The 25,520-nt window shown below is 47.2% G+C and overlaps 1 protein-coding gene across 2 annotated transcripts in view; it reads left to right on the top strand.

Moving 5' to 3' along the window:
- The window catches only part of SAP30BP (SAP30 binding protein), a 141,369-nt gene that overhangs the window by 83,476 nt on the left and 32,373 nt on the right, over positions 1 to 25,520 (top strand). For both annotated transcript variants that reach the window (XM_029600513.1, XM_029600515.1), the window contains exon 5: positions 22,499 to 22,587. In XM_029600513.1, coding sequence (XP_029456373.1) covers positions 22,499 to 22,587 — 89 coding nt within the window. The remainder of the gene's footprint in view (positions 1 to 22,498; positions 22,588 to 25,520) is intronic.

Raw genomic sequence — 25,520 nt, 5'->3', positions numbered from 1 at the left:
TTCCTCCAGTTTTTAACACATCCTGTTATCTTCTCCATTTCATGAAAATGTAATCTGAATCGTATTTGCAAAATGTTTTCATTTCAGTCTGATCTTAGTTAAGGGGCTGTGCACAGGCTTTAGTTCTCCAGCTGTACTCCCATTTTTATATTCATGATGCCTTTATAACCTTCAGGCATCTGGGGTTTTTTTCTGTGACACATGCATATGTGTGTGGGTTTCTCCAGAACATACAGCTCATATATATATAAAAGGGAACGTTATGTTTGTAAAGAAAGTGCTAATGCTGTATACTGTTTGACGTTACATACCATAATAAATTGTACATGCACCTCCTGGCCCTGTGGGGAGGGTGTAGAGCATAATATGTGTACATAGCTGGCTCAAGAAAGGATTGCTCAAGAATGCTGCTTTACCTTGCTGAGTTTAGTGTGACTGGTCCCTTGCTAAGATAATCACCTCTTGCCATATTGAGATGATCAGTTGCAAGGAAATGATTGCTTTCTCATCACTTCTACAAGAGCGGTACCAGTTTTCTCATAAGATTGTGTTGTTTTTTTTTTTTAAAGTGTGACTTTCACAGAAAGCCTCCAGTTGTTTTCCCAATTCATATTAACCTGAAAAATCTTTGTGCACTGCACCAGTGCTTCAAACGAAGCTCCTGCTTCTGCATCAACACTTCAGAGAAATACCTCTTCCACAGACATAGGAAAATGTCTTCATCAGAAGTCATCATTCAGCATGCACTGATAATTGCTTGATGTTATTAGTAGGAAGAACATAGCCTGCTTCATGCGACTTGGACTTCAGTTGAAACATCTTGGTCTATGTACTTTCCTAACAGACATATATTGTTACTGTCCAGTTTCACTGCTGTTCATTCCTGAGCTTTCTGGAACCAGTGGTTCTTTTGGATGTCATGATTTTTCATTTGCAGCTACTATAATTCATTTTTTCCTTCTCTCCTCTTCCCTCCCCCCGCCCATTTCCAGGCTGGCCATCACAAATGTGGCGCTCTGCCCAAACGCACATACCACAGCTTCCTTTGAGACGAGGTGCAAGTGTGCTCAGTCCAGACAGTAGATGCCACTTCCACAAGATACCTGAAACTCTTCCCTTCCACCCTACACGACACTTTTTGGGGCTGATGAAATAGTGCACCCAGCGTGGCGCATAGCTTAATGAGCGGTTGGACGCACGTCCGTAACCCCTGATGCAGGAAGGGGATCAGCGCATCCAAAACGCACATCCAAACAAAGGCATAGCTAATAGCGCTTATCACATGTAAATGGCATGGAGATGAGGCTATTAGTTATTACCCCACGATGCAAAAAATCCCCATGCATCCAAGGTGCAGTTTAACCTGTAAAAATTTTACGCCTACCCTGGAGCAGGCATAAATTCTTCCCGCATGTCAAGGGCTCAACTTAAAAACCAAAAAAAAAACTGCTTTTTTGTGGTTCCTCTTACTTGCTATCATTGCAGCACCATGCAAAAAAAAAGTCTTGATGTAAAGAAAAAAATTTCGGGGCACACGACATACACCCACAATATACACGCTTCGGGCGTGCGTGCATATTGTGCCAGTGAAATAGCTGCCGTGGGAAAAAATGGATGCTTGTAAATTGAGCGTTCGTTTTCCTGACCCGCACATAGCCACGTCTCCTGGGCGCCCAATACTAGGGCCGCACTAGGGACACACAATTTACCCCTAGCGCGTCCTTTTTAGCGCGGAGCTCATCTGCTTATTGCATCGGGCGTCCAGGAGAGGTAATTGTGCGCACATTAAAAATGTGCGTCCAATTTGGGGTCACGATTTTAGCGCATCCAAATTGCATCGGCCTGTTTGATTGTTGCCTTTGCAGTGTTCCCAGTCCTGGCTGGCTCAAGGATCAGGAGCTGGGTCAGAAATGAAACTAGGTACTCCCACACAACAGTGCACAATGCTTCTGCTGGGTCAGTGGAACAGCTTCTCCTCACAACTGTAACAGAAATATTTGACTTAAGTTAATCTTTACCTTCATTAAAATTTATTAATCCCCTAACGTGCCTGGCTCTAGGCGACTTACAAAGCTATACACTTAATGATTAAAAGCGTTCAGCACAGAAAATAGATACAGATTAACATGAAGCGCACAAACAATTAAAACTATACAGAAACTTAAATCTACTAGAAAAACTATGGAGCATGAGCTGATATCTGTTGTATGTTGGCAAGCTCAAATACAACCACCTTGCATACTTTCTGTAGGCAAGCCTGAACAGATGTGCCTTCAGCAAAGTTTTAAAGGACTTGGAAATATGAAGTAAGTCGCAACTCCTGCGGGATGGAGTTCTGAATATCAGGAACTGCTACAGGAAAGCTTTGTCTCGTTTTTTTTCTAACTGTGCCATTTTGGGAGAGGGTATATGGAGTTAGACCTCTCTCTGCTGACCCATAAAGCACAAGATGGGGTGTATAGCCTGAGTAATGCTGCAGCCCAAGGAAACGAGTCTAATTTTAGCAATTTTATACTAGACCCTCTAATAAATGGGCAGCCAGTGAAGCTTGTAAAGAACTGGAGTTGTGTATTCTCGCCTGCCTGTTCTGGTGACTAAGTGTGCGGTAGAATTTTGTAAGAAGTTGCAATGCTTTGAGAAGAAGCTAGAAGACCTCCGTAGATGGCATTGCAATAATGTAAAAGAGGAAAAATCAACACCTGAACAACAGAGCGAAATTCAGAATGGTTAAGCAAAGGCTTTAGGTAACAAAGCATTCTGAGTTTGAAAAAGCCAGTCTTTAAAACAGCTTTGATTTGATTTGATGAGTAAAGGCAAGCTTGGAGTCAGACCATACCCCTAGATTCTTCACATGAGAAGCAATTAGCAGAGACATGTTGCCCAATAATAGGGATGAAGGGAGTGGCTCAATGAATGATCACTATATCACGAAAAATTCAATTTTTTGCAAATTAAGTAAATGTTTGCTGTGATGGAGCCAAGATTGAATTGTGGAAATGCAGAGCACTGTAAGGAAGTTGGTATCTGACCAAAAAGGCTGGAGCTGGATAAAAAACACTGAATATCATCTGCATAGATGTGGTTACCCACCCCAGGTCCCACAGGGATCTTGCCAGTAAGTGTCAAATATTTATTTATTTATTTGCTTTTATATACCGACATTCGTTGGTGTACATCACATCGGTTCACATCATAACAACTGGAATAGTATGACAAGAGGTCGTACTATTTTACATTTTAACATTAACTGTGATTAGTACGAAGTATACATTAAACATTATAACATTAACTGTGGTTGGTGCTGGTACTAATGATACAATGTAACACTAATTTTGGATGCAAACTTTATAATGAGTGGCAAAGAGCCTTGTGGGGTGAACATGTAGCAGAAGTAACATATGGCAGGAATAGCGATAGATGTTAAAAGGATGGTTAATGTGGAGGGGAGTCTCAATATTGGATGCCGAAAGTACAATGATTGAAATAGAGAGTCTAGGAAGCAATGTCTGCAGCGGAGGAGAATCATGGGTTAACTGGGAGCTGAAGGTAAGGAGAGGGGTGGGGGTTAGGTTGTGTGATGGTAGGCGTTGAGGAATAGCCATGTTTTAAGTTTCTTTTTGAATGAGTGAATGGAGGGGTCCAGTCTGACATGGGAGGGAAGCTTGTTCCAGAGGGTGGGGCCAGCTACAGAGAAGGTGCGTTGTCTGGTGGAGGTGAGGTGTGCTTGTTTAATGTGGGGAATGATGAGTAGGCCCGAGTTCTGAGATCGCAGGTTTTTCTGGCTGTGGTGTAGTTGGGGAGGGTTGTTGGTCCACTTGGTTTTTTGGTTGATGATGGTTTTGTGAAATATGGTGAGAATTTTGTATTGTGATCTGTGTGATATGGGGAGCCAGTGGAGTTCTTTTAGTAAAGGGGTGATGTGTGAGGAACGGTTGATGTTTGAGAGGGATCTGGCTGCTGCGTTCTGAAGCAGCTGGAGAGGTTTTAAGGTGGAGGCAGGTAGTCCAAGGAGGAGGGAGTTGCAGTAGTCTAACTTGGATAGTATGAGGGATTGTAGCACTGAGCGGTAATCATAGTGGAAAAGAAGTGGTTTGAGTTTTTTGAGGACTTGTAATTTGTAGAAGCCCTCTTTGATTGTAATGCTGATGTGTTTTTTCATATTGAGGTCTGAGTCAAGGGTGATGCCGAGATCTCTGACCTCATTGGTGAGGGAGGTGTAAGGTTGGCTAGAGGAGAGTTCTTTGTTGGGTTTGGTAGAGGGTTTGTTTGATATGTGTAGTATCTCAGGTTTTTTTTTGGTTGAGGGTGAGGGATATCTGCGAGAGGAGGTTCTTTATTTGGATGGCGAGGGTGTCCCAGAGAGCGATGGTGTTGGTTAGACTTTCTTTGATGGGGAGAAGAATCTGGACGTCGTCTGCGTAGATGTAGAAAACGAGGTTCAAGCTGGAGAGGAATTTACAGAGCGGGAGCATATATATATATATTGAACAGGGTTGAAGAAAGGGATGATCCTTGTGGAACTCCGTGGGAGAGTGGGTATTGGTCTGATTCGCAGTTGTTGAGGTGAACTTTGTAGGATCTGTGGGATAGGTAAGATTGAAACCAATTGAGGGTGTTTTCTCTTAGGCCAATCTCCACCAGTCGAGTCATGAGTAAGTCATGGTTTATGGTGTCAAAGGCGACAGATGTCCAGTAGGATGAGGAAGTAAGATTGACCGGCGTCGATGCCTCTCAGTGCTGGGTCTGTGAGCGACAAGAGGAGAGTCTCGGTGCTTAGGGATTTTCTGAAGCCATGTTGGTTGTGGTATAGGATGTTTTGATTTTCTAGGTGCTCGGATAGTTGGTGGTTCACGTGCTTCTCGATGATCTTGGATATGAAGGATAGGTTAGAGATTGGTCTGTAAATTAGAGAGGTCGGAGGGGTTGAGATGTGGTTTTTTGAGGATGGGTTTAATTATGGCATATTTTAGTGCTTCCGGAAAGATGCCTTGTTCAAGTGAGGTGTTGATTATGTCTGCAATGGGTTTGGCGATGATGTCTGGGATGAGTTTGAGAGTCTTGACTGGGATTGTGTCAATAGGGTGTGATGCTGGGTTGATTTCCTGGATGAACTTCTTTACTTCGGAAGAGGCGATGGGCTCAAAGTTAGTCCAGATGGTTGGTGTTTCGCTGGATGGGGTTGGTGATTCTTCTTGTGTGTGGAGATTGGGAGATATGAGAGTGGTGATTTTCTCAGAGAAGAAACGGGCAAGATCATCGCAGGTCTTTGCATTGCTGTTTGAAGATGGGGTGAGGTGGTCAGGTTGTGTCAGTTTGGCAACGAAGTCAAATAGCGCTCTGGGGTTGTGTTGGTACTGATGGATTTTTCTTCTGTAGAATTCACGCTTGGCTTTGTCTGTGTCAGTTCTGTAAATGTAGAGGAGTGTTCTGTATCTGTCGAGGAGAGGAGAAGTGGGATTTCTTCTCCAGGTTTTTTCAGCTTGACAGAGGAGTCTTTTGGTATTTTTCAGTTTGGGGGTATACCACGGGGCTTTGTGGGAGTTGTTGGGGATAGATTTGGATATGATGGGGCATTTGGTTTTGGCATTTTCAGCGTTGATGTTCATCCAGGAGTTGATGGCAGTGTTTGGATCTTTGAGGTCCAGATTGGTTAGGGCACCTGGGAGGTGTTCAGCAATGACATCACTGGGCATGGTTTCGGGAAGCAGATGTATTTTTTGGAGTCGCTTGGTGTGGGCTGGTGTGTTTTGAAAAGTAGTGAGGTCTGGATGACTTTGTGGTCGGACCAGGGAACACTGGTGGTGGTGGACTGTTGGTAGTTGATATTTTGCTGTTGGTGAAAATCAGTTTGAGGGTGTGTCCTGATTTTTGCGTTGGGGAGTGAATTATTTGTTTGAAGTCCATAGCGTTCAAGGTGTCGAGGAGGAGTTTGCATTGTGGAGGTAGCGGTGATGTATCCATGTGGAGGTTGAAATCTCCCAATATTATGGCTGGTAGGTCCATGTTGATTTGTGAGGAGATGGTTTCGATGAGGGTGGAGAGGTTTTGACTTGGGCTATTGGGAGGGGTGTATAGTAATAGGATTTGGAGGTTTTTGGATTTAAATAGGCCCATTTCTAGGGGGAGTGAGGAGGTAATAGGGATGCACGTGAGGCTGAGCTTTTTACGTGCTATGAGGAGAAGGCCACCTCCTTTTTTTTTTTCTTGGTCTAGGAAGTGAGAAGATGTTGTATGTTGCATGTGGGAGTTGGTTGATTAGAACTGTATCAGATTTTTTAAGCCATGTTTCGGTGATGCATAGTATGTCTGGGTGATTATCTGTCAGAAGGTCGTGAAGGATAGGGATTTTTTTTGTGATAGATTGTGCGTTGATGAGTACCAGAGATATTATTGAAAGGGTGGTGAGTGGGATGTTGGTGTGGATAGGGGTGAGGCTTCTGGGGGGTGATGGGGTGGGATGTCTGGTGGACGGGGGGCAAGTGCAAAGGGGTGGAGGTAGATTGGGGTGGGTGTGCATAGTGTGGCAGTGGGGGGTGTCTGGTGTCGTTGGGTGTGTGGGGGGGCTGTTGGACGTGGATGCTGGGGGGCTGGGAGGATGTAGGCGGCTAGGAGGTGGAGGGGGGTGCAAACGGGAGGGGGCAGCACAGTGGGGGCGGCACAAAGGGCGCACTAAGGGGCCGGCCCCTTAGTCACGCGGCGCCTGGGTAGGAGCTTTTTAAATCCCTACCGGCGCTTTTTGCTGTCGTCTGCTGCTGGGTGGGCCTCGGGGTGGGCTTCGAGGGCGGCCGGGTCCAGCGAGCTGGGGCGGCTATTCAAGGCGGGCCTCCACTGACCCCGATGGGTCGCCGCCGATCACGGAGGAGGCGAGGGCCGGCCACGTGAATAGAAGAGAAGATAGTAAGAGAACTTGTGCCCCAGTCTGATTTGGAAAGGGCTACTGGAGAGGTAAGATTTGAACTAATTGAGCATCTTTCTCAAGTTTGCTCGTGGTTTCTAAGCAGGTTTTCAGGGTAACAAAATATGCAAATTAATGTATTGTGGTTCATTTTTTGAATTCTAAAATTAAATTTCAAGGAGAAACTTTTATCTTAGGTATCACTCCCTAGCTTTTCCTTTTTTGTGTGTTTTGCATTTAACATGACACCTCTTGCAATGCAGAATGGGGATGGGGAGAGCAGTTAAACTGCTGATCCAGTGTTGTGCTCACCATATATTCTTTATAACACTGCAACTTGGACAGCATCCAGGCTGACTCACCTAAGTCTCTCTATCTGTTGCTGCTTTGCAAGTTTTCTTGCCCCAAACAAATCCCTACCTGGCGGCTATGCATACAGTGTTTATCCTGTGTGTCCCAGCCAAGAATACAGTCTGCAGCTGGGGTGTGTCCAGAGCAGTGAGTCATGGTGAGTGTTCTTCCTGTGATCAGTAATTCATATGGGGTTCCTCAGAACTACAAACTCCCAGCTTCCTTTCACCCATTCTCCCAATAAGAGCATCAGCCAGTGATTAGCTCCTTGCAAGCATAAAAGTGAACCTTTTTTGAGATAGTGTGATGTAAGAATGTGTAGGACATTACTGTATGCTGTGTGCAACTATCCAGTTCTTACCCCATCATTTATATTTCTAAAGCACACATTGATTTAATAATACATTTACAGACTTGTAAAAGAGCAGCAAAAAGTGAAATTAGTTATAAGCTTTAAGAGAGGTTTTTCTTAAAGAGAAGAGACTTGATTTGACTTGTAACATGGGACAAGAAATGTGCATATGATATAAGAGAGAGTTATAAACAGACGAATTATTGAACAAGCAAGTCCATGTTTAAGTGATTTCTTTATTCTTTAGGTAGCTAATGGTAGACATAAAGGAATAGTGAGTAAATGTTCTAAAGAAGAAATACCCTAGGATGGTGTTTTACAACTAGTGTGTGTTGCATCCGTCGGTCTTCGGCTTCTCCCTGCCTACCTCCCACTCACCTTGGATTGATGGCCACGGCTACATCTACTTGCCGTTCTCTCCGGCATCCCAGGAGCGGCTTTGGTCCTGCCTCCGCCATTCTCCATCAAGGTACCTCTAGAGCGCGCGCGCCGCCCTCATCTTTAACTCTACGTTGGCGCGAACTTCAGGGGCGTCCCCCTGTTCTGACATCACGACTTCCGGGTATATCTGCCTACAGTATTTGCTAGCTTGTTGAGTTAGCAACAGGATTCTTACGGATGGGATTCACTCTCCGTTCCTAAGCTACTCTGCCACTCCAGTGCTATCTGGAACTCTTACTACCCTTCGGGGTCTCTAATGGGATACCTGCTCCTCGGGGGCCTCTTTGCTTCTTTCAGGTGCTATCAGGAAACCAGTACTCGCTCCTCAAGGGCCCATGTTCCCTGTGTCGCTGCCTGCAACCTCTAGTCTTCTACTTGGAAGAACTAACTTACAGTTACCATCAGTGAGTCAGAAACCATTTCTTTCCACAGTACTGCTTCACTGGAACCAGGTACTCGCTCCTCGAGGGCCTGCTCTCTGCTCCGGTGCCAGACCTCTCGACTAGTGGAATCTCTGTTACTGCTAAATGAGTACATCGCTACCGAGTCTCTCTGCTCTAAGGGATCAGGTACTCGCTCCTCGAGGGCCTGCTCTCCCTGCCTTGGAGCTTCTCAGATTTCTACCTTGGGACTCTGAATGTTATTCTTATTGTGTGCTCATAACTCTGTCTCTTTCCACTACAGCACTGCCTTGCAGAGGATCCGCTGTTCCAGCGTTCTGTATGAGACGCGCCCAGCCGGGCTCTACACCACTACTCACTACTGCCACCTCTGGTGGTCATTCAGACTGTTTAATAAAAGATTCAAATCTGTGTTTATGCGTCCAGAGTCTAGCCTGACACCATGGTCCCTCACGGGACTGCCCCCCCCCCCCCCGTGAGCGTGGTCAGCTGCCACAGTGTCCAAGGATGCACCCATACACCATTAACCATAACAGTGTGTGTGCCCATTGGTGTGATGCACATCAAGAGCTATTGAAGTGCAGATCCAAAGGAGCTGAAAGTGGTTCTGGGAATATTTTCAGCCTATATCAAATGTCTCTGCATATCCAGACAGTATCTGCCTTCTCGTTAAATTTGGTTTTGTAGAGGGCTTTTGGGACTTATTTGTTAATTTGGGAAGAGCGGTATCACTTGTGAATATGATATTCTCCTAGGGCAAGCAGGATGGTAGTCCTCACATGTGGGTGACATCATCCGATGGAGCCTGGCTTGGAAAACTTTTGTCAAAGTTTCTAGAAGCTTTGACCAGCACACTGAGCATGCCCAGCATGCTGCTATCCGCCCATCCATGAGAAGTCCCCCTTCAGTCTCTTCTTTTCTGTGGTGCAGTTGCCTTGCAGTTCATGGAACTCTTGCCTTTTTCTTGTTTTCTCGACAAGTATCGGGTTTTTTCCTGGATTTTCCTCATCTGGTCCCCTTTCGCGGTTGGTGCCTCCTCGGTGTAGTAGGTTTGTCACCTTTTTTCCAAATTGCGGTTGATTCCTGACTATTCACCTCACGGTGGCTGCCAGACATCGACTGCACACCGGGATTTTTTCATGGCATCGACTGATTTTCGGCAGTGCCTGTGGACCATGACCATCACGGATCCGCATCAGGTATGTATCCTCTGCCTGGCCTCGCACAATGTCCGTGGGTGTCCTCTGTGTGACCAGATGACCCCCCAAGGGCCATCTGACGCGTCTTGATAAGATGGAGACATTTTTCAGGGCACCCAAGTCTGCTCCTTCTATTCCTGCCTCGGATCCCTAGACTCCAACGTCTCAGGGAGCCTCTCGACACGCTTCCCCTCGTTATCCCTCTCCCTGGTCCTTTGAAGGATCATGGGGACGGTGAGAAAAATTTTATAATCTCATCACTCTCCCCCATTTCGGGATCCTCTGCTTCCTTGGCACCCGGGAAAGACTGGTCCGAGCATCGAGGGAGCACCAGCGGTTACCGGGCTGCCACCGAAGCGACACCAGCCGTCTGAGGCCCCATCCTCCAGTGTCCCGGGTAGTCCTGGATGCTCCCCACTGATATCAGTGCTGGGCACCATGCCTCTTCGGGGATCCGAGGAAATGCCGGTGATGCCTTGTCCCCTTCCCTCAATCCTGGCTACACCGGACTTTCAGGACCGCAGGGTGCAGTCCATGTTGCTCAAGGCGCTTCAGAGCGTTGAGCTACTGTTGCCCAAGCCCCCGCTGTCAGTTTTAGCACCCTGCTAGAGTGTCTGGATGTCCTTTTAGTGCCCAGAAATGCAGCCGGTGCCCGAGGGACCCTCTGTTCCTCAACGGCCACCCATGCCCTCCACCGGAGCAATCCTGATCCTCGGGTCCTCTGAGGAGGAAGAGATGGGCGATGCCGTGGTTCCAAGCCACGATTTCCCAAACCTCTGCAGGGTCCATCTGGTCTTCTGCGGCCGGTCCCCTCCATGCCAGGGAAACCGTTGATGCCCGCAGTTCCTGTGCGGCCTCTGAGGCCATTGAAGCCCAGGCTTGATGCCCCTCTCGGCTCTCGTCCACATCACTCAGGCCCTAGTGAGGAGGAAGGGCCTTACGACCCTTGGGGAGATGATTCTATGGAATCGTTCTCTGAATATTCAGTCAACGCCCCCCCCCCCCCTCGGAGCTCTCCCCGCCGGAAGAACAGCGTTAGTCACCTTCGAGATTTGTAAGGACCATGGCTGAAGCCAACCCCTTTCAGTTGCTCACTGATGAGGATGCGTTATACAAAATGCTGGAAGTGCTCCAGTTTGTCAACGCTTCGAAGGAAATCATGGCAGTTCCCATCAACAATATCTTCAAGGATCTCCTCCTCCACATGTGGGAGCACCCCATTTCTATCTCCCCCGTCAATAGAAAGGATGATGCCACCTATTTGGTGCAGCAGGCTGTGGGGTTTGAGAAGCAGCACCTCCTCCTCCAGTCGGTGGTCATGGAGTCCGCCTTGAAGAAGGCTCGGTGGTCCCACAACCATGCATGCCTCTGCCCCTCCGGGAAGGGAGCACAGAGAGCTTGATGCCGCGGACAGGAAGGTCTTCCAGGGCACTATGCTGGTGGCCCGCATCGCCATCTGTCAGCTCTACATGACCCAGTACAACTGCAACCTCTGGAAGTGGGTTCAGGACTTTGCGGAGGGCCTAACTCAACAACAGCAGGAGCCCCTCTAGGTCTTCTACTGGGTCTAGATGTTGGCAAGCATGAGATGCGATCCACCTATGATGTCTTTGAGACAGTGGCCTGCGAAACCAAGGTGGGCATCAGCGCCCAGAGGATGGTGTGACTTAGAGCCTCTGATCTCCAGCCGGACATCCAGGAACGGCTAGCTGACCCTCCCGTACAGGTGAAAACCTCTTTGGGGACAAAGTCCGAGATGCGGTAGCACAGCTGAAGGATAATCATGATACCCTCCAACAGCTGTCCGCCTGTGCCTCTGAAGGCCAGTCCTCAGCCAGAAAGTCCTCCAGGCAGGGTTCCCGGAAGCCTTTTTATCGGCAGAGGAAATATTATCCTCTGGCCTCCTGGGCTTGTACACCCCGCACCGGCTCCAGTGGCCATCCTCGCCATCAGCGAGCACCTAGACCCCAGGAAGCCCCGACCACAGGCTTTTGACTGGCAGCAAGGGATCGGAAGTCAGTTGACCGTACCCCTCACACCGGATCCCCCAGTAGGGGGCAGGCTTCTCTGATTTGCCCATCACTGGGAAGAGATCACTTTGGACCGATGGGTCCTTTCTATCATCCATTAGGGGTACTGTCTCAACTTCAGCCGCCTCCCAGGGACCTCTCCCCCATGTCCATCGTGGGGTTTGTCCGCCCAGCAGGTCATACTTCAAACAGAGCTCTCTACCCTTCTCATAGCAGGTGCAGTAGAGCCAGTCCCTTGCTCCCAGCAGGGCCGAGAGTTCTATTTGTCTATTTGGAGACATCCAGCTCCCTGGCACTAGGGAGCTGGATGTCTGCTCCCTAGTGCCAGGGAGCAGACATCCAGCTTGCAATGCCTTCTCCCTCCACTGGGTGAAGGGGCTGCTATATACGTACCCCCCTGTGCTGCTCCTCTTGAGGACACTGCTGAAATTTCAGAAGGACAGAGAGACCATGATCCTTGTGGCTCCCTCTTGGCCCCAACAAGTTTGTTTCCCACTTGTGCAGGCACCCATCCAGCTGGGGACGGTGTCCAATCTCATTTTGCAGAATCAGGGTGCCCTGTGCCATCCAAACCTCCAGGCATTGGCTCTGATGGCTTGGATGTTGATCGCTTAGTCTTCCAGCCCAAGTCGCTCTCTGACTTCATCTACCAGGTACTAGTGGCGTCTCAGAAGCCTTCCACCAGGACGTCCTATGGCCAGAAGTGGAAAAGATTTTCCATCTGGTGCACGGGACATGGTTTGGATCCTTTCTCATGTCCCCTTCCCCGGCTGTTGGACTAACTGTGACATCTGTCAGAGTCTGGGCTTCAGATCAGCTCAGTCAGAGTGCACCTTAGCGCTGTTAGTGCATACCATCAGGGTGTCACTGGCTCACCAGTTTCGGTCCAACCTTTAGTAGGCCATTTCATGCAGGGCTTCCTCCAGCTGAAACCCCCTTTGTGGCCCCCGGTTGCTTCCTGGGATCTTAATGTTGTTCTGGCACGGCTCATGCGCCCTCCCTTTGAACCACTGCGATCTGAAGTTCCTCACCTGGAAAGTTTTATATTCCTGGCGGCGATTACTTCGACTCATAGTCAGTGAGCTTCAGGCCCACCATACATGAGGTTCTTCCACAATCGTGTGGTCTTGCTTTTGCATCCTAAGTTTCTGTCCAAGGTGGTGACTGATTTCCACCTCAATCAGTCCATTGTTCTACCCACCTTCTTTCCGAGGCCTCATTCCCACCCAGGGGAATGGGCACTCATACCTTGGATTGCAAAAGGGCCTTGGCTTTCTATTTGAGTGGACAGCCATAGGCAGTCCACTCAGCTCTTTGTGTCCATTGATACCAACAGGCTTGGAACAGCGGTGGGTAAACCGACCTTGTCTAACTGGTCCATTGTTCTACCCACCTTCTTTCCGAGGCCTCATTCCCACCCAGGGGAATGGGCACTCATACCTTGGATTGCAAAAGGGCCTTGGCTTTCTATTTGAGTGGACAGCCATAGGCAGTCCACTCAGCTCTTTGTGTCCATTGATACCAACAGGCTTGGAACAGCGGTGGGTAAACCGACCTTGTCTAACTGGCTTGAGGATTGCATCGCCTTCTGCTATGCACAGGCAGGCCTTCCGCTAGCCGGCAGAGTAAAGGTTCACTCTGTGTGGGCTACAGCGACATCAGTGGCTCCTTTGCGTGCAGTCCCCATAGTCAAGATTTGCCGAGCCACAGCCTTGAGTTCTCTTCACATGTTTGCGGTTCATTACTGCTTGGACAAAGATGGGCGACAGGACAGTGTCTTCAGTCAATCCGTCCTGCGCAACCTGTTCCAGTCCAGAACCCAGCTCTTTCTGTTCATGCCTCTTGTGGGAACCAAACAGTCCCCTACTGACCCACAGCAACCGCAGTTGTTGTTGTGCCTATTGGAACCTTGTTCAGTCTCTTTTGGTCTCTCCTGTTAACAGGGACAGTCTGGAGCTTGGTATTACCCACATGTGAGGCCTACCATCCTGCTTGTCCTAGGAGAAAGTGTAGTTGCTTACCTGTAACAGGTGTTCTCTTAGGACAGCAGGATATTAGTCCTCAGGAATCCCATCCGTCTCCCCACGGAGTTGGGTTCTCCTTCCGGCTTGTTTTATTTTTTCTCTCGTATCTTTTATCTGTTACGAGACTGAAAGGGGATCAAATAGCTGCATGCTTAGTGTGCTGTTCAACGCTTCTAGAAACCTTTACAAAAGTTTTCTGTGCCGGGCTCCATCGGATGATGTTACCCACATGTGAGGACTAACATCCTGCTGTCCTAGGAGAACACCTGTTATAGATAAGCAACTGTGCTTTCTTTTAAATTTCCTTGAAACTTCAAAAATGCTGGGAAATATTGAAGTAGGGTTAGCAAAAGTTGGACGTCATTGTTACTTGAAGGCATTACATATTTTCATGTAATTTTTAAATAGCCTAATCTCTCTAATTATCACATTAAAAATCAGAAGGCAAAAACTGTTTTTTCAAAATCAGAATTTCTTGTAGAATGTTCAGATTGATTGGAGGTTTAACATTCACACAATAGGTCATGGAGAGAAGGTCAAAAGAGCTGTGCCATGCACAACTAAATGTAAAGAGCAGAACTTCTAGCATAATTATGCTTGTGAGAGGAATAGAAAGGGAATTTTGCATATGCAGCTTCTTGACTAGCCTGAAAGAGCATTACTATATACAGTTTGCTGTATTGAGGCTTCAGATGACTCTGTGCGGAATCTGCTTTGAGTGCCATAACTGTATTCCAAATAAAGTACTTCAGTTGTAAGGAATGTAATGATTAACCAGACATGGACTGAATCATCTCTTACACTGACTTCTTATCGAGACAAGGCATACAGCTTGGCACTGTGTTGGGAAACAGATCTTGATAAAAAAAAAAAAAAAGCAATAATGAAGAGTGTTCTGGGTTAGGTGATGCAATGGCCTACAGTGAATTTTTCTCCCCTGGAGATTCATTCCACCATCAAGACATGAGTTATTTAGTACAAATCAACCTATGTCAGAACTTCTTGTTTTTGGAGTACCCTTATTGGTAAGTATCTCGTCAGACAGCATACATCTCAGCTAGCGTGGCAGCCTATGAGTTACAAGTAGCAACTCATTTTAATCTCCCTATTTCAGTCTCAAAAACAAGGGGGGGAAAAAATCTAGACTTGGTTTACACTGCTTTGCGGTTATTTGACCTTGTGTGAGGCTCTGTTAGAAAAGTTAACAGAGCAGTCGAAAAGCAAGTGCCATCAAAGGAGATGTTTTGTACAACAGAAGTCCCCCAAATTGTAGAACAAGGAGATGATTGTTTATTTCCACTTAGATTGAAAAAGGGAAAAAAGCCTTGCAGAAAAGGGAGCTTCATTGATGTAAAAAAAAAAGTGCAGTATAAAGAGGGTGAAACATGGCATGGGTCTATTCAGCTTCTTGTCTTGGAGCCTCCTCCCCCCACCCTCAAGTGGAGTGGTGAGATTCTGTTGGGGATTTGGCAGGCCTTCCCATAGCTGCCCTTTTGAAAATGCCAGAAGGCGTGATTTTTGTTGTTGTTTATTGTCTACAAATGCTGAACAGTGTAACTGTCTTGCCCTCTTTTATCTATGAAAAGTATCTCTTCTGACAAGCACAGCTATGGTGCTTTTTTAACTGCCTGACTCAACCATATCCTCGAGATTCATATTCTGGAGAGGAAAAGAAAACACCATCTTCTTTCTCCCCGCCCCTCCCCCCCACTAAGAAAAAATGAAAAGCTGTATGTTTAATTTCTAAAATTTTATTGTAGAATATTCACTTATAATTGACTGAGTTTATGAACTCTTAGGTGTGGCCATCTGTGCACAGAGATGTATACATGGGACATAAACTGGGAAGAGGTACATATAATTTAGTATACTTGTAGCTCAGTGCTGGTATAGGTGAGTGGTTTTGATTGAATTCATGACAAGACAGATAGGAAAATTTGTTCATACCTGCTAATTTTCATTCCTTAGTACCACAGATCAGTCCAGACTCCTGGGATGTACCAAAGCTTCCTACTTGGGGTAGGGGTCCTGGAAAGTCCCGCTCGCAAAACACTCTCGCCAAAGGATTGGGACCCTGATCTCCCACATCCAGATGATAGTGCCTTGCAAAAGTATGCAGTGACTTCCAAGTTGCTGCCCTGCAAATTTCTTGCGGAAAAACTAACTGAACCTCTGCCCACGAGGCTGACTGAGAACACGTAGAATGAGAAATCAAACTCTCAGGAACCGGACAACCTTTGGATATGTAAGCTGACCCAATGGCCTCCTTGCGCCACCATGCAATATTAGCCTTAGATACCCGAAAACCTCTTTTCAGACCACTCCAGAGAACAAAAATCACGCCTTCTGGCATTTTCAAAAGGGCAGCTATGGGAAGGCCTGCCAAATCCCCAGAGAACCTCTTTTCAGACCACTCCAGAGAACAAAGAGATGATCCATCCTTCTAAAGTCATTAGTTACCTTGAGATATCTCAACAACACCCTGTGTATGTCCAAAAACTTAAGCTCCCTTGCATGAGGAGCGGAGGCATCCATTTCAGGAAAAGCTGGAAGCTCCACCATCTGATTCACATGAAACACTGATACCACCTTTGGTAAAATGGGAGGTACCATTCGCAACAACACCCCCAAGTCGGAAATCTGAAGGAATGGATCACGGCAAGACAAAGCCTGCAACTCATATATTCTAGCAAACATATAGCCACCAGAAAAACAACCTTAAGGGTCAAATCCTGAGCAGGTCAAAGGGAGCCTCATACAAACCCCTGAGGACAAGGTTAAGATTCCATGATGGACAGACTCTGTACTGGTGGAAGCTAATTCTTCCCCCCCCCCCCCCCCCCCCCCCCGGAAAAACTGAACCACATCCGGATGAGATGACAAAGAGGAACCCTCAACCTTGCCTCGAAGACAACTTAGAGCAGCCACCTGGACCTTAAGAGAGTTTAAAGCCAACCCCTTGACCCTTCTTGCAGAAGATAAAGATAAAATGTCAGACACCATAGATTGTAGAGCCTGGACTCTGTTAGTGATACACCAAGACTCAAAAATCTTCCAGACCCTCGCATACAAAAGAGAAGTAGACTTTCTTCTAGCCTGCAACAGCATAGCAATAACCACCTTGGGGATAACCCTTGCATCTCAATCGCCACCTCTCAAAAGCCATGCGCTAGACAAAAGTGAACAGCCTGGTCTGAAAATATGAGTCCCTGACAAAGAAGGCCCACTAGATGTCTGAAGCATATTGGACCATCCATAGCCAAGTTGACTAGATCCGCGAACCAAGGCTGACACAGCCACTCCGGAGCCACCAACACTACTTTGCCATGATATCCCTCTATCTGTTGCAACACCTTGCCTACGATCAGCCAAGGAGGAAAGACATAAAGCAGAATCGTCAGAGGCCAAGGCACTATCAGAGCATTGATGCCCTCGGCCCCGTGCTCCCTTCTCCGCTTGAACAACCGAAATGCCTTGGCATTCTGGCAAGTTCCCATTAGATCCTCATGGGGGGAGCCCCATCTCTCACAGATGAGCTGCATCGCTGTCTCAGACAGCTCCTGCTCCCCTGGATCTAACAATCTGCAACTCAAAAACTCGGTTTGGACGTTTTTGACCCCTGCGATGTGCGACGCTGCTATCCGCTCCAGGCATTGTTCCACTCAAAGAATCAACTCTTGAGCTTCCTGGGCTGCTGCTCAACTCTCTTGCTTACACCCTGCCGATTGATATAAGCTACCATTGTTGCATTGTCCGACAGGACTCTCACCAACCAACCTCTCACCAACAGCAGAAATGCATGTAAGGCTAAGCGCACCGCTCTGGTCTCTAACCGATTAAACCAGGCAGCCTCTTTCATGGACCAGCAGCCTTGAGTCGAGTGCTGCTGACAAACCGCTCCCCAACCAGATAGACTGGCATCGGTAGTAAGCATCACCCAATCTGGACCCTCAAGCTCTATACCACGAACCAGATTGAAACTTAAAAGCCACCAAGACAGGCTGTCCCATGCAACTCCCTCGAGCAGCAAGGGAAGATGAAACTCCTCAGAGAGCGGGTTCCACGGAGCAAAATTTGCCTTCTGTAAGGGTCTCATATGAGCAAATGACCATGGCACTAACTCAAGGGTTAAAGTTGTTGAGCCCATAACCTGCAAATTATCCCAGATCTTGGGCATCGGCAACCCCAACAAGCGCCGAATCTGCCTCTGTAGCTTTTGAACATGCTCCTACATGAGAAACACTTTGCCACTCCAAGGGTCGAACCAAGCTCCCAGATACTCCAGGGACTGCGACAGAACCAGGTGACCCTTCACCAAATTCACTACCCAACCAAGCGACTTGAGAATTCTGATCACTTTTTGAATAGACTGGCAACAAAGATCCTCCGACTTTGCCCTGATAAGCCAGTCATCTAGTTAAGGACACCAGAACTCTTTTCCGACGCAAAGCCATCACCACCATAACCTTGGTGAAAGTGCATGGCACCATGGCCAGCTCTAAGGGAATGGCCTGAAACTGAAAATGCTGACCCAGACCCATGAACCGCAGAAACCGTGATGTTTTGGATGAATGGGATATGCATGTACGCCTCCGTCAGATTTAGAGAAGCCAGAAACTTGCCTTTGCAAACTGCCGCTATAACCGACCTCAGGGTCTCCATTCAGAAACGCAGTACCTTGAGTGCTGCATTTACCCTTTTTAAGTCCAGATTTGGCTGAAAAGTGCCTCCCTTTTTCGGAACAACAAAGTAAATTGAATATCTTCCCATGACCCGCTCTTCATGGGGAACTGGAATTACTGCTCTTAGCTTCCGCAACCGGTCCAGCATTTCCCAAACCATGAGTTTACTTGTTTAAGGACCCACAGGGGTAAACCAGAAACAAATCTCGGACAGGTCAGGCAAATTCTAACACGTAGCAGTCTTACTACAATGAGGACCCACTGATTCTGAGTAATTTTGGTCCACTCACTGTAAAATCTCGACAAGCGACCTCCTATGACAGGAACGATGGAGTGGACCAGCCTCGCCTTATTGCGAGGACTTAACTCCAGCTGTGCTACTACCTGTGGTGTCCCGAAAGGGTCTTTGGGCCACCCCACCCCTTTGAAAAGATTGACCCTAGGACTGGCCCCAGAGGGAGAACTGCTTCTGCAGACCTGACAGTTCCCTCTCCATACGAGACCTCCTGCTATCCCGAAAGCGGGGCAGAGTCTGAAAAAACCTCTTGCCCTTAGTCTTCTCTTCTGGCAACCTGTGCACCTTATTCTCGCTCAAATTCTTCATCAACTGCTACAGGTCCTCCCCAAACAAGAGTCGGCCTTTGAAAGGCAGAAACCCCCAACTGAGATTTGGATGACACATCTGCCGACCAGTTACACAACCATAACAACCTCCTGGCTGATACCGCAGACACCATACTTCGAGATGACATCCTTACCAAGTCATACAAAGCATCTGCCCGGTAAGCAACCGCCGTCTCTAAACGCTCAGCCCTGCTTGCCTCCTCACCAGACTTCGGCTGATTTTCCTGCAATTATTGAACCTAGCGCAGACAAGCCTGCTGTGGTCCCCCATCTCACGCCGATTCCTCCGGCGTCCAGTAAGTTAGTTTCGCGCTTTTTGCTGTCTGTTTCCGGCATCCATCTATCTGTGACCAACGGTCACCGACTGCACACCTCCTTATTTTATCATGGCGACCAGTTTTCGGAAGTGCCTGGAATGTCCGCAGACTATGTCCATAACGGACCCATACAAAGTCTGTGTCCTGTGTCTCAGGCCTTCCCATGATGTCTGTTGATGTCCCAGCTGTGCTCAGATGACCCCCAAAGGCTGGCGCGCCTGCCTGGACAAGATGGAGCACTTGTTTGGTTCCAAGCAATCTGCTTCATCTACTCATGTGCCGGGTGCATCGAGTTGTGGGGATCAAACTGACTCGGGACCTTCCCCATCGAAGCCCCGTCGAGAAGACCAAGGAGTGGGAGACCACCCCTCTCCAGAATCGAGTCAATCAAAGACTTCGGCTTTATAGCCCTCGGCACCAGAGAAGGACCCGGGCATAGCACCATGGGAAACATTGACACTGGCACCGACACCGTAGGGGCATCAGCCTCGGCCGAACCCCCTCAGAAGAGGCCCTGGAGAGAGGAGGCCCCATCATCTGGACCCGGGAGCCCAGGCGGACCCGTGGAGTCTCTGGTGACTCCCAGCCTGCCTCCTACTCCGGGGTCGGTTTTCTCCGCACCCTCGTTTCGAGAGGAGTTGAACCATGTTGTCCAACAGGCAGTGCTTAATGCCCTTCGGGGCCTCCAGCCGCCACAGATGCCGGCCCCCATGCCGGCATTGGAACCAGCACCCTCTGTGTTGGTGCCTCTCCTGGACAGGCTGGACGTGCTGCTCGGTGCCTTACTGATGCAGCCCATGTCGGCAGGCCACTCTGTGCCCTGCCAACCACTGATGCCTCCTCCCGTCACGATCCCGATTCCGGGCTCCTCTGAGCCCCTGCACTCCTGCAAGTTCAAACACTTCACCTGGAAGGTCATCTTCCTAGTGGCAGTTACTTCTGCTCGCAGAGTCAGTGAGCTACAGGCCTTGGTAATCTATCTGCCTTACATGAGGTTCTTCCACTACAGGGTGGTGCTCCGCACTCACCCTAAGTTCCTGCCGAAGGTAGTTACTGACTTCCACCTAAATCAGTCCATCATGTTGCCCACCTTTTTTCCAAGACCACACTCCCATCAGTGAGTGGGCTTTGCATACCTTGGACTGCAAGCGTGCTCTCGCCTTTTATTTAGACCGCACCGCAGCCCATAGGCAGTCCACCCAACTCTTTGTCTCCTTTGACAAAAATAGACTTGGAGTTGTGGTGGGCAAGCAGACCCTGTCTTACTGGTTGGCAGACTGTATTGCTTTCTGCTACCAGCAAGCAGGCCTTCCGCTCGAAGGACGAGTGAAAGTGCACTCAATGAGGGCCATGGCAGTGTCAGTGGCACACTTCCGGGCAGTCCCTATTGCCAAAATTTGCAGGGCTATGACATGGAGCTCCTTCCACACCTTCACAGCCCATTACTGCTTGGACAAGGATGGTTGATAGGACAGTGTCTTTGGCCAGTCGGTCCTCAGTAACCTGTTTCCAGTGTGAGAACCCAACTCTTCCTACCTAGGGCCCAGTGTGATATTCAGGCTGCCCCATTTTTGCCAACAGCACCCCTGTTGTGCTTGTTTTACATATTGGGTGACTATTGGCCCAGGGTATTCTGGGAGCAGCTTGCTATTCACCCATCTGTGAGGACTACCATCTTTCTTGTCCTGGAAGAAAGCAGAGCTGCTTACCTGTAACAGGTGTTCTCCCAGGACAGCAGGACGTTAGTCTTCACGAAAACTGCCTGCCACCCCGCAGAGTTGGGTTCACTTACGTTTTTTCTTATTTTATTTTTCGCATGTACTTTTACTATAAGATGAGACTGAAGGAGGACCCCTGGTGGATGCAGGGTTAGTGGCATGCTGGGCATGCTCAGTGTGCCAACCAAAGTTCTAGAAACTTTGACAAATGTGTTCTGTGACGGGGCTCCATCTGATAATGTCGCCCATATGTGAGGACTAACATCCTGCTGTCCTGGGAGAACACCTGTTACAGGTAAGCAACTCTGTTTCCTCCCATCAGCGCAGGAACAGCCGAAAAAGAATCCAAGACTGCAGTCATTCTCGCATTTAGTGGGGAAGGGATCCTCACCCCAACGCAAGCCCCGATGCGCTATAGGAACTGAAGCGGAGGCCAGCCATTGCCTCTTAGTTCTCACCCGGTCGTCGGATGAACCCTCATCACCCGCTGGAGTTCCAGCCCTTGTCTATTGAGCTGCGAACGTGCCGAGCCGCAAGTACAGCAAACTGACCTGCATCCCATAGCTATCGTGGAGGACAGCTTACCTCCAAACAGCAGACAAACAGGCAGACTCAGCCACTATACAATATAAGCACCCCAGCTGCCAAAATCACCGAGGAGGAAGTCGTCTGCATAGTACCGCTGTACTCGTCTTTTATTTATTTATTTGACTTTAAGAAGCATCCTCCCCAGGCTAGAAAACAGAGCTGCCAAAGGAATAGGCTGCTTCTAAAGAAAACACCCCTGAGCCTACAGCTGCCTCAGCAGCCTCATGAAGGGGAGGGATCTGGACCACCAGATTTACACCCCATGGATGCAAGGACTGAGCATACAGAAAGGCTACCAACCCCCAGCTAGTCTACCTCAGCCAGATAGGGAAGGATCCACTAGGACCCAAAAACCCCCTGAGAGGGGGAGGCTCCAAAATCAAAAATTGTTTCCGGACTGCAGAACTGCAGGCTTTGCACCATCTACCATCTGCTGGAGACTAAGAAATACTGAGGAACTACAGGTGGCACTCAAGGTTATGTAGCAGTGTCGGTAAAACTCTCTGTCTCCATGTGCTGGCAGGGAAGCAAAAGCAAGAAATTTTGACTGATCAGGTTACGTACAGGAAAATAGCGCAAGGTTCCTCTAGAAATCATCAAACTGGGTTGAGACCATTAAACTTATTTTACTTAAAAATGAGTCTGCCCCTTCAGTTATCTATGACTAATAATACACCAATCAGTGTACAGAAGAGTGGCTTTCCCTTCGACAATTATTCTTTGTCAAGATGAGATCTGTGTCCACAATATTTTTCTTGAAGAGTAGCCAGAAACTATTTTACCAAGAGTATATTATATGACAAAAAGTAATATCCTAGCAGAGTCACCGAAAGTTGTGGTCTGCTCATGCTTAAATCTTTAAATTTCCTTTTCTAGCTTCCTTTTCTGAGAGAGTGAGGAATATGTCTCCCGATGAAATCAAAATCCCTCCTGAGCCTACTGGCAGATGTTCCAATCATTTGCAGGTAGGAGAACCAAATCTTTTATCAGTGTACAGTTTTATACAAAATAATTCACATGATTAAAAAGTCCTTGCCTCAAAAGGTTTACATCCTAAGGACAAGGATAAAGTACCTAGTTTATATCAGCTAGTAATGAACCTGAAAACAGCTTACAAGATTACAGCTCCTTGGAATAATGCTTATTACTTATTTTTATAGCGGTGCTGGATGTGGTGGCCAGTAGCTTTCATATTGCAGACCATGGGGGTAGTAGGGTTGGTACGAGCAGGTTGTAAAGCTCGGGAAAGTATTCAAATAATTGCTAGCAGGTTGATCGTGGCTGGGGGGGGGGGGGTGGGGGGATGCCTAGGAGGCCAGACGTTCAGGCAGTAGCATCTCTAGTTTTAGCAATTGCCAAGATTATTATAAAACTTGGGTATAACACATTAGGGAGGGGCACAAAAGGGAAGGCTGGGTATTGGATTAAGTATGGGATTGTGAATGCTCATCTATCCAGGGAACCAAGAAGGAATAAAACAAAAACTGACTGAATGAGTGGGTGGTATCACGGTCATACTTCTATGGCTGCCAGCTGAGATCTGTCCTTCCAGGGGGTACAGGAATAACCGGGCAGATTGGATGGGCTAATTAATTTATTTTCTGCCAGCACCTGATATAGTATCATTGCTGAACCAAATAGCATGTTTGTAAAGGTATTTTTTTTTGTTTTACTACCTCTTAAAGCTGTGTAGCATCATATAGCAATACTATCCAGTCACACTTCACCATTTAAATGAGGTCCACCTTTTATCAGCAGTGTTTCGGGGTGGGGGGGGGGACATTTTGCCTTACTTTAACCAGTGAAGGATTAAATTAAAACTGCCCTGCAGTCTGCAGATATTTCTGAGGGCTTTGAACAAAATCATTCATACAGGAAACTTTATTTTGCTTCAGTTTATTAAATACCAGACTGCAGCACAATACAGAAATTGTTGTAGTTAAGAGTCATCCAAACAGTGCACACAGTCTGAACCAGCGCGCACTCCTTTTCCCTGAATGCCTCTGCACGCTTGCACAAGTTGTTCGCTTTTGCACTGCTGGGATCACCGATCCTCAAGCTTTATTACATCATGGACTGATTTCCCCTCCCCCGATGGATAAACAGGCTTAGAAAACCGAAGACCTGCAAGTGAGTTTCTCACTGCCCACATTGGCAAAAAGAAATTGGGGAAAGAGACAGAAATCGCCTCTCCTTCTTTACTTTCTTGAACCGAGACATTTTCTTATTAGGCCAGTTTTCAAGAAATGTCTTTTTTTTTTCAGGCCGCAGACATAGCTGGACTTTGGCCAGGTATAGCAGAAATTTTTGCAACAATCATAACAAGTGTATTAAAGGGGAATTAGCCAAAATAATTGCCGTCCTCTTTTCAGTGGGAACTTTGTTATTCCGCTCTGCTAAGTGGCTAAGATGTCTCCCAAATGTGTTGGTGCAGATATTTCCCTCGGGCTGTGCTTTGGCATGTCACATTTGTTTTCTGTCCTAAGCTGCAAGTTGAAGATTTTCAAGGGCTGACAATGGCACATGAGTAATGACCACGCATGAGGCATGCAATATGCAGGTGTGAAAGGCTGATGGCCTTGCCTGTGAATTACACAAGAGATCTCCCTCCCTTTCTTTGCACTGAATAAGAATCCCTCATAGCCACCATCCCAACCAACTGGCTTGCCAGCAGATCACACGGCAAGATTTAAGTATGGACTGTGGCTGTATTGTGGTACTGTAGGCAGTCTCAAAGAAAGAACCTGGCTTGCATGCACAAGGATGATATGAGTCTGTTCTTTTACCTGAAACCAAGGTGTTCGGTTGCCACCCGTGTCAATCAGCCATTCTTCTTCTCTGGAGACTTCTTCCAGCATGTGATATAACTTTCTTCCATCTAGACTGAGATTTTATCCTCCTTAAAATGTTGGTTTTTTCCTGCTTTGTTGCCTTTTCTTCCATATTTGTATATTGTCAATTACAAAGAACACATTTCTTTGCACAGAAAGCTAGGCCAAAAATGTTTAACATAAAAAATAGTGAATAATTTATTTAGAGGGAGAAGATCAAAGTAAAATCAAAATCACTAATCAAATAAAGAAGAAAACATTTCATTTTTAAATTCAAAGAAATGTAACCAAATATACTGAGTGGTTCAGAAATAGGTGAAGCAGCAATATATAGGAAAGACATTTCAAGCAGACATATTTGGGGTTAATATAATATCTCTCTTTACCAAATCACTTCACTCTACTCAGTGAGCGAACTGTGGAAGAGGATTTACCTAGCAAAAGTTCCTCACCATAAGCCTTTCAACATTGTTTACTTGTGATAAAAGGTAGCAATTGATCTGGATCATAGCATAAGGGTGTGTCAGAAATTACAGGCACAAAAAGCATTTATGTACATACAGGTTGATGCAATATCAGCATGCGTAAAACAGGCGCTCAATCACGAGCGCCTGCTCTCCTAATGTTTGTTGATCCACTTCTCCCAGGTGCTCGATTTAATATTTAAATTGCCTGCCATGATAAAGAGGTGCTGGGGAAAATTGTGTCCTCCTCAGCATCAGTCCAATTCTAATTGAATAGGAAACCCAAAGGAGCAGGAGGAAGCAGCTAAGCCAAAAAAAAAACAACTTTTTATGTTTCCCTTTGTTTACTGTGAGCAATACTGAAAGAAATTTCAACCTTCAAACCCAAAAATCTTTTTCTAGCAAAAACACAATCTGAAAGTACCATTTTAAACAAGCTCAAGCATAAATGTGTTGTGGTTGACTCCTGCAGAGGTCGAGGACCCAGCTAGGCTGGGAACAGTCCAGGACTATAGGGCAAGATAAAACTAAGCTGGGGAATCTTCAGCGTATACCAGCCACCTCCCCCACAAGTTGAGCAGTTGGGTTCCAGTGGGCGGCAGG

Source organism: Rhinatrema bivittatum, chromosome 4 (assembly GCF_901001135.1).
Source record: "Rhinatrema bivittatum chromosome 4, aRhiBiv1.1, whole genome shotgun sequence".
NCBI lineage: Eukaryota > Metazoa > Chordata > Amphibia > Gymnophiona > Rhinatrematidae > Rhinatrema > Rhinatrema bivittatum.
The sequence above is the reverse complement of the archived record's forward strand: the minus strand, read 5'-3'. Positions and strand labels throughout refer to the sequence as shown.